The 17,134-nt window shown below is 44.6% G+C and overlaps 1 protein-coding gene across 1 annotated transcript in view; it reads right to left on the reverse strand.

Moving 5' to 3' along the window:
• Positions 1 to 17,134, reverse strand: part of LOC134348797 (adenylate cyclase type 10-like) — a 140,599-nt gene that overhangs the window by 96,879 nt on the left and 26,586 nt on the right. Inside the window, exons 10-11 of the mRNA XM_063052600.1 lie at positions 11,287 to 11,363; positions 8,604 to 8,793 (exon numbers count right to left, since the gene is read on the reverse strand). Of these exons, the coding sequence (XP_062908670.1) occupies positions 8,604 to 8,793; positions 11,287 to 11,363 (267 nt within the window). The remainder of the gene's footprint in view (positions 1 to 8,603; positions 8,794 to 11,286; positions 11,364 to 17,134) is intronic.

The following is a 17,134-nucleotide window of genomic DNA, read 5'->3' on the forward strand; positions in this document are numbered from 1 at the left end:
TGTCTCTGCCCCCTTCCCACTCTCAATCCACAATAGAGACCCATATCAGAGTCAGGTTTATCATCACTCATATGTCATTAAATTTTAAACGCAAACAACAGGAATTCTGCAGATGCTGGAAATTCAAGCAACATACATCAAAGTTGCTGGTGAACGCAGCAGGCCAGGCAGCATCTATAGGAAGAGGCGCAGTCGAAGTTTCAGGCCGAGACCCTTCGTCAGGACTAACTGAAGGAAGAGTGAGTAAGGGATTTGAAAGCTGGAGGGGGAGGGGGAGATGCAAAATGATAGGAGAAGACAGGAGGGGGAGGGATAGAGCCGAGAGCTGGACACGTGATAGGCAACAGGGGATACAAGAGGATCATGGGACAGGAGGTCCGGGAAGAAAGACAAGGGGGGGGGTGACCCAGAGGATGGGCAAGAGGTATATTCAGAGGGACAGAGGGAGAAAAAGGAGAGTGAGAGAAAGAATGTGTGCATAAAAATGTTTAACAGATGGGGTACGAGGGGGAGGTGGGGCCTTAGCGGAAGTTAGAGAAGTCAATGTTCATGCCATCAGGTTGGAGGCTACCCAGACGGAATATAAGGTGTTGTTCCTCCAACCTGAGTGTGGCTTCATCTTTACAGTAGAGGAGGCCGTGGATAGACATGTCAGAATGGGAATGTTGGATGTCCAGTCCTTATATACTTCCATCCCCCCATCAGGAAGGTCTCAAAGCTCTACGCTTCTTTTTGGATTCCAGACCTAATCAGTTCCCCTCTACCACCACTCTGCTCCGTCTAGCGGAATTAGTCCTTACTCTTAATAATTTCTCCTTTTGCTCCTCCCATTTCCTCCAAACTAAAGGTGTAGCTATGGGCACCCGTATGGGTCCTAGCTATGCCTGCCTTTTTGTTGGGTTTGTGGAACAATCTATGTTCCGTGCCTATTCTGGTATCTGTCCCCCACTTTTCCTTCGCTACATCGACGACTGCATTGGCGCTGCTTCCTGCACGCATGCAGAACTCGTTGACTTTATTAACTTTGCCTCCAACTTTCACCCTGCCCTCAAGTTTACCTGGTCCATTTCCGACACCTCCCTCCCCTTTCTAGATCTTTCTGTCTCTGTCTCTGGAGACAGCTTATCCACTGATGTCTACTATAAGCCTACTGACTCTCACAGCTATCTGGACTATTCCTCTTCTCACCCTGTCTCTTGCAAAAACGCCATCCCCTTCTCGCAATTCCTCCGTCTCCGCCGCATCTGCTCTCAGGATGAGGCTTTTCATTCTAGGACGAGGGAGATGTCTTCATTTTTTAAAGAAAGGGGCTTCCCTTCCTCCACTATCAACTCTGCTCTTAAACGCATCTCCCCCATTTCACGTACATCTGCTCTCACTCCATCCTCCCACCACCCCACTAGGAATAGGGTTCCCCTGGTCCTCACCTACCACCCCACCAGCCTCCGGGTCCAACATATTATTCTCCGTAACTTCCGCCACCTCCAACGGGATCCCACCACTAAGCACATCTTTCCCTTCCCCCTTCTCTCTGCATTCCGCAGGGATCGCTCCCTATACAACTCCCTAGTCCATTCGTCCCCCCCATTCCTCTCCACTGATCTCCCTCCTGGCACTTATCCTTGTAAGCGGAACAAGTGCTACACATGCCCTTACACTTCCTCCCTTACCACCATTCAGGGCCCCAAACAGTCCTTCCAGGTGAGGCAACACTTCACCTGTGAGACGGCTGGGGTGATATACTGCGTCCGGTGCTCCCGATGTGGCCTTTTATATATTGGTGAGACCCGACGCAGACTGGGAGACCGCTTTGCTGAACATCTACGCTCTGTCCGCCAGAGAAAGCAGGATCTCCCAGTGGCCACACATTATTTTAATTCCACATCCCATTCCCATTCTGACATGTCTATCCACGGCCTCCTCTACTGTAAAGATGAAGCCACACTCAGGTTGGAGGAACAACACCTTATATTCCGTCTGGGTAGCCTCCAACCTGATGGCATGAAAATTGACTTCTCTAACTTCCGCTAAGGCCCCACCTCCCCCTCGTACCCCATCTGTTACTCATTTTTATGCACACATTCTTTCTCTCACTCTCCTTTTTCTCCCTCTGTCCCTCTGAATATACCTCTTGCCCATCCTCTGGGTCACCCCCCCCCACACCTTGTCTTTCTTCCCGGACCTCCTGTCCCATGATCCTCTTGTATCCCCTTTTGCCTATCACCTGTCCAGCTCTCGGCTCCATCCCTCCCCCTCCCGTCTTCTCCTATCATTTTGCATCTCCCCCTCCCCCTCCAGCTTTCAAATCCCTTACTCACTCTTCCTTCAGTTAGTCCTGACGAAGGGTCTCGGCCTGAAACGTCGACTGCGCCTCTTCCTATAGATGCTGCTTGGCCTGCTGCGTTCACCAGCAACTTTGATGTATGTTGCTTGTCATTAAATTTTGTTTGTTTTGTGGCAGCAGTACAATGCAATACATAAAATTACTGCAGTACTGTGCAAACATCTTCGGCATACTAGCTCTACATATTGCGCAGTCTGTTAGTATTGACTAAAGCTACACAACTTTTCTGTGATAACATAGAGAATGTTAGAAGTACTGAACAGGCCAGGCAGTAACAATGGAGAAAGGGAGTGTGTTAATGCGTCAGGTCAATGCTCTGTCCCTGTAAGTAGTTGGATATTTCGAGTGCTAAAATTGGAGCAGTGTTTGAAACATTACCTATGTTCTGCTTTAAGACTACTTTTGCGCTGGCAGCAGATGATACTGCTTTATAACAAAAGTACAAGTGGGCAACTGAGCTTTTACAAGTGCTGCATGTCAACCTGGTGGATGTAGCATGACTTGCATCCAAGTGCCTTATCAGTCATCACCATTATGCGCCATGATCGTATTATATAAGCAATGGTTGTTCTTGGCAAAATTTTCTACAGAAGTGGTTTGCCATTGCCTTCTTCTGGGCAGTGTCTTTACAAGATGTGTGACCCCAAGCCCTCTTCAGAGATTGTCTGCCTGATGTCAGTGGTCGCATAACCAGGACTTGTGATCTGCATCTGTTGCTCATACAACCATCCACCACCAGCTCCCATGGCTTCACGTGACCCTGATTGGGGAGGGGGGAGGGGGAGGACTAAGCAGATGCTACACCTTGCTCAAAGGTGACCTGAAGGCTAGTGGAGGGAAGGAGCACCTTACACCTCCTTTGGTAGAGATGCATCTCCACCCTGCCACCCACTAATCAGTCAGCAGGTATTAAAAGAGAGGCGTATCTGGCCCCAGATAAACAAACAAACTCGTATATTCAAAAAAAAGGCTGAGCAAGTGAACTCAGTTCTGTGATGGCCTTATGGAGAGGAAGGAGGACATCATCTTCCCTCTGTGAGGGAGGATAACTTCTAAAACATTGAGAAAGAATTGCAGATCATATCATTGCAGAGGAATCATACCAGGATATGACTACCATGCATGCCCACAACTTCCAGTGTATGCCAAGTTGTGCATGAGAAGGGTGATGAAGTGTGAGAGACACTGGGCACAATGACTGGGGCATGACATATTTTCAGAATTAAACAGTACTGACTGGGTGAGGTTGTGGAAGTGGGTGGGCACCTCAGCTGGACTGGGGAATTCTATTACCTGTGACAACACTAAAACAGTATTGTCTGCTCTAAGTACACACATCCTCATACTTATTTCATTATTGAGTCGTTAGGTAGAGTCTTACTCTCAACCACTAAATTTCTGGTCCAACACCACATCTTATTAGGCCACTTTATACATTATTACAGGGGTTAATTTTAATCATTTTTTCTTTTGAGTCAAAATATGGTTTCAGAACAAAGCACTGTCTACACTATGAACAAGTAGTCAGCCATTATCATATAATTATAACAAAATAACATTTCTAATACTGAAAGATTTTTTCCAATGCTATTTTAGGTTCTCCAACTCCACTGACGCCTGCACACAACACTCCAGCAATACATTATAGGGGTGGACTCTCAAGCATTGTAGGCCAGGAACTGCCAAAAGAATTTCTAGCTTCTGCTTTGCTGCTTTTTTTTCTCTTAACCCCTAATCTTACCACCGGTAATCTCTTTTTATCATGAATGCAGTGACAAATCATTTTGATTTCAGTTGCCAATTAGCCTCAATTTTCACCTCTTTGGAATGTGGGAAGGAAGTTGAAGACACAGAGGAAACCTCCATGGTCACAGGAGAAGGTTCAAGAGGATGTCCGTTTAGAACGGGGATGAGGAGGAATTTCTTTTGCCACAGGGTGGTGAATCTGTGGAATTAGTTGCCAAGGGCGGCTGTGGAGGCCAAGTCATTGCATATACTTAAGGCAGAGGTTAAAAGGTTCTTGATTAGTCAGGGCATGAACAGATACGAGGAAAAGTCAGGAGACTGGGGCTGAGAGGAGAATGGATCAGCCATAATGAAATGGCAGAGCAGACTTGACGGGTCAAATGGCCTAATTCTGCTCTTATATCTTATGGTCTAAATTCCACTCAGACAGCACGGAGAAACAGTATTTGTCCTGGCTCATTGGTGCTCCTTGGCAGCTGCAGTATCTGTAGTATCATTGTACTTCTTGGATTGCTTTGCATAGAGCAGAAAAGACAGAAGTATTATTTTTCAAAGCTATTAAGGGTAAATACAATAATAACACCCAAAAGGGCATTAAGTACCTCGCGAGTAATAAGGGGAATGTGCTGGGGAATTGATGTGGAAGAAATGGCACAGTCATAAACTAAATGATATAGTGGTCAATGTAAACAGAAGGAATTGACAGATACACAAGCACAAAGTAGAGGAGTCCAATGCTTTCAAATAATCCTAGGATTAGCAGAAACTACAAAGATATGGGAAACACACAGCCAAGGGTGATGAAAATTTTACAATCAAAGCATTGGGAAATCACAAGCCAATGTAGATTTGGAGTGATGAGTTTGAATTAAGACATGTGCAGTATAACTAAGAGAAAGTGTTAAATCAAGAGAGAGCAAATGCTTGGATGTTGCATCTGGCAGCATGTGTACCTAAGACAGAAAATAGGAAAGGACAAAAAAGTTCTAAGTACATTTATTATCAAAGTACATATATGTCATCATATACAACCCAGAGATTCATTTCCTTGTGGGCATACTCAATAAATCTATAGAATAATAACCATAATAGAATCAATGAAAGGCCACCCAGCTGGGGAGGTCACCTCAATGAAAGGTGGAGATTACAGATATTTAGAGATTCACAGCTGAACTCACGGTCAAATAGATCATTAAATTTGTGCACGGTTTGCTACTGAGTAATTTAGAACAGGCTTATTACAGGTTTCCCCCACCATCCGAAGGTAGAGCGTTCCTATGTAACGGTTCGTAAACCGAAATGTCGTAAAGTGAAGAAGCAATTACCATTAATTTATATGGGAAAATTTTGTGAGCGTTTGCAGACCCAAAAATAACCTACCAGATCATGCCAAATAACACATAAAACCTAAAATAACAGTAACATATAGTTAAAAGCAGGAATGATATGATAAATACACAGCCTATATAAAGTAGAAATACTTTTCCACAATCATTACTGAACTGTTCTCCGTAGCAAAAATCTCACACAAGGGCCATCGGCAGAAAATCTCACGGAAGCGCTGTTGGCAAAAACACAGTGCAAGCGCTCTCCAGTAGTGAAGCTGCCAAGTCATACTATGTAACACGTAAAAATACACAGCCTATATAAAGTAGAAATAATGAAACAGTGTAGTATCACTTACCAGAATCGGGAAGACAGCGCTGAGCATACTGATGGTGGTGTGTTAGACTGAGTTGTCGGAGGTTGGGGTGGTGCAATGGCCCCCATCCTCCGGGCCGCCGACCGATACCGAACTGCGAAGCATGCAGGGGTGCAGCGGTAGCCGGGAGGCACACAACACATCTTTAAGAAAAAAGCCGAAACAATCATGCTAATTAATTAGGTGCCGCCCGACACGCAATTGTCGGCCCAGATCAGTGCCGATTTCCGATTGCGTCATCTCTCATCTGGGCCGACAATTACGTGTCGGTGGCACCTAATTAATTAGCATGATTGTTTCGGCTTTTTTCTTAAAGATGTGCTGTGTGCCTCCTGGCTACCGTTCCATTCTCCGCGAATCAGTATCTGTCCGTGGCCTGGGAGTTGGGGTGGTGGGACACTGGGGTGACATCTCGTCGCCTGTTTCCATTAGAGCAGGCAGCTCATCTTCTCCTATGACTGCCCGCCTCGATGTCGAAGGCCGAGGTTCGTCGTCTGCTGTGGCTGATGTGGAAGGCTTGCTTGACTGCTGAGCCTCGCGCATTTTTCTATCACACAGTTCTTTGTAAGGACTCAAACCATCCTGCAAATATCCCCTAAACCGACGTACCCTTTCAAAATTAAAGTCGTACTTTATCATTACTCAATCGGTTTCGATTGTTATCCTTTTCTCTTCCAATTGCATCAGCTCTTCATCTGTCAGTTCTTGATCATGGGATGCCAAAACCTCTTCAACATCATGTTCGTCAGCTTCCACAAGCCAAACTCACTTTGTCCTTACTTCATTCACCACGATCGTAACGCTTAATTATGTCTAGTTTTACGCTAAGTGTAACACCCTTACGAGCTCTTTGAGACTTTTCCGATATCATAGAACTCATCTTGCAAACGGCTGCTCACAGGCACGTGTTAAAGCAATGCCGTTCCGAATCCGGGGAGAGCGGCTGCTCGGGGCGCGCGCTGCCTTTTATCACGCACTGATTTTTTTCGTAACAGTGAAAACACCTTCTGAAAGCGAAAACAGGGTACTAACGTAGGTCTTTCATAACAGTGAGGTTTTGTAAAGCAAACGTTCGAAAAGCGGGGGACACCTGTATAGTTTCTGTAAATCTTCAGCAAAACTTATCCATTGAAATTATTGATCTTTTTATCTTACATAGCAATGATTTTCTAGGGGTTTAGCAGTACAAATTTGTGTAAATGTCATATTGTATTTCTTGTGGGAAGATGGGGGAAACAAAGCAAGCTGCTGGAGACAAAAGAGACTACAGATGTTGTAATATGGAACAGCAGTCTGCCGGAGGGAATCAGTGGGTTCAAAGTTCAAAGTACATTTACTATCATGTATGTACGAGGGGTGATGATAAGTTTGTGGCCTAAGGTAGGAGTCAATTTTAGAAAACTTAGCACATTTATTTTTCAACATAGTCCCCTCCAACATTTACACACTTAGTCCAGTGGTCGTGGAGCATACGGATCTTGGACCTCCAGAAAGTGTCCACAGCAGGGGTGATTGATAAGTTTGTGGCCTAAGGTAGAAGGAGGTGAGTTATACAGCTCTCATTATATGCACATGCAGGTCAACTCTTTGAGTGATTATGCAGAAAGTAACGCATGAGGGATGATTGATAAATTCGTGGCCTAAGGTAGAAGGAGATGAGTTATTAACTTCAAACTTTCTGCATATTCACTCAAAGAGTTGAACTGTACGTGCATATAACGAGAGGTGTATAATTCATCTCCTTCTACCTTAGGCCATGAACTTATCAATCACCCCTGCTGTGGACACTTTCTGGAGGTCCAAGATCCGTATGCTCCACGACCACTGGACTAGGTGCGTAAATGTAGGAGGGGACTATATTGAAAAATAAATGTGCTAGGTGTTTTAAAATTGACTCCTTCTACATTAGGCCATAAACTTATCAATCGCCCCTCGTCTGTAGCATACAACCCTGAATCTTCCCACAGCTAGGCATCAAACAAAGGAAACCATGGAACCCATGCAAAGGAAAACATCAATCACCAACACCCCACCCCATGTGCAAAAAAACCAAATCACACAAATGGCAAAAATGAGAGTAAAAACACAATATAAAACACAAAGTCAAAAGGGTTGAGCAGCTGAGCAAGATGCATATTCCAGTTCTCAAGACAAGAAGATTTCTTTTTAACCTTTGACTAATGAACTTCATAATTAAATCCAGAAATTATTAGCAACACACACAAAACACAAAATGCTGGAGGAACTCAGCGGGCAAGGCTGCATCTATGGAAAAGAGTAAACAATCGCTGTTTCAAGCCAAGACCCCTCATCAGGGCTGGAAAAAAATGTGAGAATTTAGATCAAGAAGGTGGGGGGAGGGGAGAAAGAAGTACGTGTTAGGTGATAGGCGAAACCGGGAGAGGGAGTGGATGAAGTAACGGGTTGGAAAACTGATAGACAAAAGAGATAAAGGGCTGTGGAAGGGGATATCTGATAGGAAAGGACAGAAGACCTTGGAAGAAAGGGAAAGGGGAGGAACACCAGAGGGAGGTGAGGACAGGAATGGAGATGAGGTGAGAGGGAAATGGGAATGGGAATTGTGAAGGGGGAGGGGCAATTACTGGAAGTTCAAGAAATCGATGTTTTTGCCATCTTGCCCAGACGGAATCAGGTGTTTTTCCTCCAACCTGAATGTGGCCTCATTGTGGCAGTAGAGGAGGCCATGGACTGATACGTCAGAATGGGAATGGGAAGTAGAATTGGTGGCCAGAAGATCCCGCTTTTCCTGGCAGATGGAGCGTAGGTGCGCGGCCAGAAATTACTACTTACTTTTGATGTTTCTTGGACAGGTACTGGTAAACAGTCCCTGGATTTGCCACACCTTTCATAGCTTGCTTGGGAAGTTCAATAAAGTAGGAAGATGGCAGCTTTGCATGATAATGTGTCTCCTCATCACAGGAAACCACGCCAGGATACGTCATCATCAGTCGCGCTGCGAGATTTACTTTCCGACCAATAACTTTTTCATGAAAAGAGATACAAATCGGTAAATTGATAAATCAAATTTTAAGTGTTGCACATACCAAAGCACAGTGAAGAACTTAGTTTTGCATGCCATTAATAGAGTTCACTTCACCACGTCACCCCAGGGAAGATTGTGATAAGTTCCTCCAGAGTTTTCTGTGTGTTGTCCGTGATTATACTGGCTGCTTTACCTAGACAGTGTGAAGAATAGACGGGCCCATAGAGGTGGTTAGTTCTCATGATTTGCTGAATAGCATCCACAACTCTCTGCATTTCCTTGTGGTCTCGTGCACAGCATTTGCCATACAAAGCTGTAATGAATTCTTTTATTGTTTTCCCTTGTACAATCTCAATGCACTGATCTGATGAAATGGCCTGTATGGATGGCATGAAATTTTAGCACATGACAATACACCAGTTTAATGTTATCCAAGTCCTCCTTAGCAAAATCTGCAAGACCTCATCCTCTGCACTAGAAACAACGTGCTCCTCTTTCTCTTGTCTAGGCTGCAGACCACTCATATAATACAAAATTTAATAGAATGTCTGTGCTGTTCCTTTATGTACAATATTAGTGTCCGTGAGTACGAATTGGAAGAACACGTACTCTTGGCATACACTGTAGACATCTTTATCCTGCTGTATTTCACTATATCAACACTGTATCATAGTCATACAAACATTTAGCAGTACAGCGCAGAAACAAGCCCTTTGGCCCATTTAGTATGTGCTGAATCATTAACCTTACTAATTCCATCATCCTGCACCCGGACTATAGCCCCTCATCCCCTTTCATCCAGGTACCTATCCAAATTTCTCTTAAATGTTGAAATCGACCCTGCATCCACCACTTGCATTGGCAGCTTGTCCCACACTCTAACCACCCTCTGAAAAAAGAGGTTCCCTCTCATGTTCCCCTTAAACATTCACTTTTCACCCTTAACCCATGACGTCTGGTTGTAGTTCCACTCAACCTGTGGAAAAAGCCTGCTTGCATTTACCCTACCTATATCCCTCATAATTTTGTATACCTCTATATACCTCAACATAATATTCCTTCTCCTGATGAAGGGTTTCAGCATGAAATATCAACTGTTTACTTTTTTCCATAGATGATGCCTGGTCTGCAGAGTTCCTCCAGCATTTTGCGTGCGTCGCTAAGAATGCCGTGGACTCAATCTGAGATGTCCCCTACCCTGGCACACGGGAGGCAGCATACGACCTGGGAATCTCATTGTCATCCAAACAGCTTCCTTTCTGTGCCCCTAACCAATGGAATCCCCGATCACTACAGCCCACCTCTTCTTCTCCCTTCTCCTCTGAGCCAGAGCTTGACTTATTGCCAAAGATTTGACCACTGTGGCTTTCCTCTGCTGGGGCATTCCACCCTCCTCCTCCCTCCCCCCGACAGTATCCAATGCAGCATATCCATTGTTGAGGGGAATAGACACAGAGGTACTTTGCACTGACTGCCTATTCCCTTTCCCCTTCCTGACAGTCACCCAGTTACCGGCGTCCAGCACCTTGGGTGTGATTACCTCCCTGTATGTCCTGTCCATCAAGCCCTAAGCCTTCCAAATGGTCTGAAGTTCATCCAGTTCCAGCTCCAACTTATTAACACAGTTTGTTCGAAGCTGCAGCTGGCTCCACTTTGTGCAGGTGTAGAAGACAAGGAAGTTTCCCTGCCTTCCCGCACTGCACAAGAGGAGCAGTCCACTACCTTGCTTGGCATTTCCACTTCTATAAATGTTCAATAAGAAACAAAGAATAAATAACAAAGAAAAACTACCTATGGCTTTTGTCTCTCCTTGCCGAAGCCTCAACTCCCCACTCTAACACTGGCCCACTCACACCTAACTTCTTCTTATTACACGTTTGTAGACCTTTTCAAGTACCTAATCACATGCAATCCAATGTCTCCTTGAAGACTGTGGCACACAAAATGTGCTGACTGACCCCGTTCGCTTCTTTTAAACTCTCTATCCATCTACACAACCTAATGTCGCTTCGGGGTCTGTGGCGTGCAACATGTATCATTTATCATGTATTCCTTTGCATTGTTTGCCTTCCCCACATGCATTAACTCACACTTCTCTAGAGCAAATCCTATCTGCCACTCCTGTGCCCAGAGCAGAGAACGAGTCTACAGGTGACTGCTGCATTAACAGGATGAAGGAAATTTGCCCTTACAGAATTCAAGTGTGTGTGTGTGTGTGTGTGTGTGTGTGTGTGTGTGTGTGTGTGTGTGTAAATAAACACAAAGTGAGAAAGATACAATAAATGTTGTCTCGATTTATACTTTTCAATTCACATTTCCTGATGCATGTCCAGATAGAATCACGGGATATTTTAGTGCAATACAGTCAATTTAATTTTTTAACATAGGATAATCTGTTTTACATATAGATGTGGGATTACAATATTTAAAATAAAGTATAAACAAAATGCACATCATTTAGATAATATTTTATATGAATTTTCTGTTTACCTGTATATTCATGACGTAGAGGATGACCAACTACGCCACAGAATAAAGGGCCACTTGCTACACCAATAGATGCTACACTGAAATATGAGAAAATATAGTCTTAGAGTTGTACTCCACAAATTAGGTCCTTCTGCCCACATACATCCATGCTGATTTTTCCTCTTTGCACTGGAACATAGAACAGTACAGCACAGGAACAGACCTTTTGCCCACTATGTTGTGCTGTACCAAATAAATTAGTAATCAAATGGCCAATTAAACTAATCCCTTATGCCTGCACAATGTCCATATCCCTCCATTTTCCTCGCATTCATGTGCCTATCTAAATATCTCTTAAAAGTCCCTAATATATCTACATCTACCATTACCCCAGGCAGTGCATTCTAGACACCCATCACTCTTCTTAAAAAAAAAAAAAATTGCCCCTCACATCTCTTTTAAATTTACTAAGTCTCAACGTAAATGGATGTTCTCTGGTATTAGAACTTTCAACCTTGGGAAAAAAGATCATGCCTGTCTAATCTACCTATGCCTCTCATAATCCTATAAACCTCTATTAGATCTCCCCTCAGCCTCTGCAGCTCGAGAGAAAACAAATCAGGTTTGCCCAACCTCTCATTATAGTACATGTCCTCCTTTTCAGCTAGGGCCCTGGTAAATCACTTCTGCACCTTCTCCAAAGCCTCAACATTCTGTCTTTCATGGGGTGACCAGAACTGTATGTAATACTGACAAGCGTGCTATAAAGTTGCAACACAACTTCCTGAAGAAGTCAATTCCTCGACTAATAAAGGTAAGCACACCACATGCCTTCTTAAGCACCATGTTAACCGGTGCAGTCACTTTCAGGGAGCTGTGAACTTGGACCCCAAGATCTCTCTGCTCAGCACCACTGATAAGGACCTCTTTACATTTGGTCTACCAAGCAGCAACACTTCTCATTTGGCCAGATTAAATGCCATAAGCTATTTCTCTGCCCATGTCTGCAACTGATCCACTGTATTCTTTGCTAGTCATCTGGGTAATCCACAACACCACCAATCTTCGAAACATCAGCAAACTTACCAGCCTACCCATCTATATTTTCCTCCAGGTCATTCGCATACATCACATCTTAAAATGTATGAAGTTACGTAAATCTCTAAAGGCTGATTTATACTTGTGCGTACTAGTTTACGCTGCAGCTTACGCAAGTGGGCTACACCGTTTTGAGCATTTATACTTGTGTGTTGGTGTGTCTGCAATTCACCGCCAAAGCGCCAGTTGGCAGTGGGGCTTCTATGCCACTGTGTTGAATTTCTTCATGATGAAACTCAACACAAAGAAACGCAAACTTCAAACAATGGCGACTGAAACTGAAGGAGGATGAATTTCCTGTGCCTGTCCGGCCACTGAGAGCCATGGACAAGGAAATGTATTCCAAATATTTTCAGATGTCGGCAGGTAGATTTGATGATTTGGTTCATCGTCTCCAACCATTTATTTCACATCAGTGTACGCACAGTATACTCAGAGAATGGCAATCACCATTCGAGTTTTAGCTTCAGCTGGAAGTCAACAGGCTGTAGCAGCTAGCTACAAACTGGCGTCAAGCACAGGTTCCTCCATAATTTCGGAGGTCTGTAAAGCTTTATGGAAAGCATTGCAGCCAGAGCTCCTTCCCTGCCCTTCAGTTGGCTAATGGGAAGCTATTGCAGCGTATGAGGAAATGCGATGCTACCAAGTAGACCAATCACAGTTGTTGTCGTCTGCGTCGCCGTGACACGTAGTTACATCTTAGGAGAGGTGCACGTTAGGCTACGGCGTAGGGTTCGGCGTAGATACTGCATAGGGTTTGTGGCTACACCGTACCTACAGTGTACATTTAATGCATGAGTATAAATCAGCCTTAAGGCTTGATCAGGTATGCCTAAAAGCACCATTAAAGTTAAAAATGAAATATCAAGAATGCTGGATGAAATACAGTATATGCATTATAATTTCCACTGAGTGAAGTGTCAGAAGACTGAAAGGTGGCTAATATGCCTTTCTGGAGCACTGGAGACTAAGGAGAGATCTGATGGAGGTTTATAAGATTATGACAGGCATAGATAGAGTGGACAGAGTATATCTGTTTCCCAGGATTGAAATATCTAATAACCAGAGGGCATCTATAGAGGTGGGTAAATTCAAGGGGGATGTGAGGGGCAAGTTGTTTTTACTCAGGGTCATGGATCCTGGAATGCACCACTCAGTATGGAGACAGAAACAAATACATTACAGGCACATGGATGTGAGGAGATGGAGGGATTATGGACGTGGTGTAGGTAGAAGGGATCAATGCTGGGGTGCTTTTGATTTTCTTTGTAGCTGGTTCAGCACAACATTGTGAGTCGAATGGCCTGTTCCTGTGGCGCACTGTTCATGTTCTCTGTTTATTTCAGAAGGACTGCAAAGAAAAGCCTGGGAACAATAGACCAGTAAGTCCAACATCTATGGTAGGCACTGTACGTTACTAGAAGACAATGCGAGGAAAAGATATACAGGTGTCCCCTGCTTTTCAAACGTTCGCTTTACGAAACCTCACTGTTACGAAAGACCTACATTAGTACCCTGTTTTTGCTAACAGAAGGTGTTATCACTGTTATGAGAAAATCAACATGCGATAAAAGGCAGCGCGCGCCGCGAGCAGCCGCTCTCCCCCGGATCCGGAACGGCATTCTCGCCGGCATTGCTTAGACACGTGCCTGTGAGCAGCCGTTAGCAAGATGAGTTCTAAGGTATCAGAGAAGCCTAAAAGAGCTCGTAAGGGTGTTACACTTAGCGTAAAACTAGACATAATTAGGCGTTTTGATCGTGGTGAACAAAGTAAGGACAAAGTGAGTTTGGCTTGTGGAAGTTGACGAAGATGATGTTGAAGAGGTTTTGGCATCCCATGACCAAGAACTGATAGATGAAGAGCTGATGCAACTGGAAGAGAAAAGGATAACAATCGAAACCGAATGAGTAATGATAAAGTACCACTTTAATTTTGAAACGGTACGTCAGTTTAGGGCATATTTGCAGGATGGTTTGAGTGCTTACAAAGAACTGTATGATGTAAAAATGCCCGAGGCTAAGCAGTCAAGCAAGCCTTCCACATCAGCCACAGCAGACGACGAACCTCGACCTTCGACATCAAGGCAAGCAGAGATAGAAGAAGATGACCTGCCTACCCTCATGGGAACAGACGACAATGAGATGACACCCCAGTGTCCCACCACCCCAACCCCCAGGCCGCGGACAGATACCGATTTGCGGAGAATGCAGTGGTAGCTGGGAGGCACACGGCACATCTTTAAGAAAAAAGCCAAAATAAGCATGCTAATTAATTAGGTGCCGCCTGGCACGTAATTAATTAGCATGTTTATTTCGGCTTTTTTCTTAAAGATGTGCTGGGTGCGTCCCGGCCACCATGTACCCCTGCATGCTTCGCAGATCGGTATCGGTCGGCGACCTGGAGGGTGGGGACCACTGCACCACCCCAACCTCCAACAACTCAGCCTAACACACCATCATCATTGTGCTCTGTGCTGTCTTCCCGATTCCCGTAAGTGATACCACACTGTACATACATTATTTCTACTTTATATCGGCTATGTATTTTTACGTGTTATTTGGTATGATTTGGCAGCTTCATAGCTTAAAAGTTACTGGACAGCGCTTGCGCGTGTTTCTGCTAAGAGCGCTTGTGTGATTTTCGCTACGGAGAACAGTTCAGGCAATGATTGTGGAAAAGTATTTCTACTTTACATAGGCTGTGCATTTATCATATCATTCCTGCTTTTACTATATGTTACCATTATTTTAGGTTTTGTGTGTTATTTGGCATGATTTGGTAGGTTATTTTTGGGTCTGCGAACACTCACAGAATTTTCCCATATAAATAAATGGTAATTGTTTCTTCGCTTTACGACATTCCGGCTTACGAACCATTTCATAGAAACACTCTACCTTCGGATGGCGGGGGAAACCTGTACATGCATTTGGACTGACAGGGGCTAATCAAGGATAGACACAGTGGCTTTGTGTGTGGGAAAACATGGATTAGATTGAAATTTTTGAAGTAGTAATTAAAAGGTTGAGGATGGCAGGGTAGCAGACATGGTTCATGTGGACTTTAGTGAGATCTTTGATATGGTTCCATGATAGGTTGTCATGAGAGGTTAGATCACATGAGATCCAAAGACAGCTAGCTAATTGGATATAGAATTGGCTTGATGGTTGGAAGCAGATAGATGGTGATGTTGTGAGCCCCGTGACTAAGTGGCGTTCCCCAGGAATTAGTTCAAAATCTATTGCTATTTGTCATCTTATATTAATGATTGGATGAGAAATTACAAGGCACGGTTAGAAAATTTGCACTTGACGCTAAAATAGGTGGTGTCGTCAACAGTGAAGATTTGCACAAGGATTTTGATCAGCAGAGCCAGTGGGTTATGGAATGCCAAACGGAATCTAACTTGGATGTTGCAATTTGGGAAGACAAATGAGGACAGAATTTTCACATGAAATGTCAGATGCTCGGGAGTGTTGTAGAACAGAAAGAGCTAGGAGTGCAAGTACACGGTTCTCAATGTGGCAGGACGGTAGCCAGGGTAGTGGAGAAGTCTTTTGACATGCTGGCCTTCATCAGTCATGGCATTGAGCATAGAAGTTGGGATGTTATTTTGCAGTTGAAAAAGTATTGGGAAGGCTGCATTTGGAATACTGTGTTCAAATTTCACCACCCTGATTTAGGAAAGATGACTTAAAGCTGGAGAGAGTGCAGAAGAGATTAAGGAGAAGGTTGCTGGGTCTCAAGGGACCAAATAATGCAGAGAGGTTGAGCTGGTTGTGACTTTTGCACTAGAGTATAGGAAAATGAGGAGTGATGCTTTGAAATCATGACAGGATAGATTGGGTGAATATCCAGACTCTTTCCACCCCCCCTCCCCCAAGGTTGGAGAATCAAGAACTCGAGGGCATAGGTTTCAGATGAGGAATGAGGAGATATAATAGGAACCTACGAGGCAGCGTGTTCACCCAGAGAGTGGCCAGGATATGGTAGGAGCTGCCAAAGGAAGCGGTTGAGGTAAGTAGGTTAACAACAGGCAAAAGGTACTGGGACAGGTGCATGATAAAAAAGATTCAAAGGGTTACGGGCCAAGTACAATGAAACGGGACTAGTTTAGATGGATATGATGGTGTTAAATTTCGATTCCTTCGTGTTCATCTACAAAACCAACATAATTTCTACCTTTCATGCTTCTCCTTTTCCTTTTCAGGGTGGACAGGGTTTGATTGAAGACCCTGACCTGCAGTTACACTCAGACTTTGGTTCTTTGCAGGTGCCGGGACCTCTCCTGGCGGTCACAGCCAGCCACTTTCCAATAACCCAGGGATGCGGCCTAGAAGACGAGTGTGTCTTCGGGGCTCTGAGGTTTCACAGCCCTGTGGATGGTCTGATTCTAAGCCAGTGCCACCAACTAAAGCTTCGTGGGACAGAACGGAACAACGGGAACAGGGGATCAACTGGACTCAGTGAATTGTGCTCTTTCCCTCTCGCATTGGTAGGTGAGAGATTGTTGCCGATTCTCCAGGCAAAGCACTCGAGGGAGAAAAAGCTGCACGACAGACTTTTAACACCGTAAATCAGCAAGTTGTTTTGTATGTCTCCCCTCTCGCTGTGAAAGGGAGACACCTTTTTTTCCCTTTATTGGAGGGGGGGAGAGAGGGGGGAGAGAGAGAGGGGGGAGAGAGAGAGGGGAGAGAGGGAGAGAGAGAGGGGGAGAGAGGGGGGGAGAGGGGGGGGGGGGGGGGGGGGAGGGGGGGGGAGAGGGGGGGGAGA

The sequence above is a fragment of the Mobula hypostoma genome, chromosome 6 (assembly GCF_963921235.1).
Source record: "Mobula hypostoma chromosome 6, sMobHyp1.1, whole genome shotgun sequence".
Taxonomy (NCBI): domain Eukaryota; kingdom Metazoa; phylum Chordata; class Chondrichthyes; order Myliobatiformes; family Myliobatidae; genus Mobula; species Mobula hypostoma.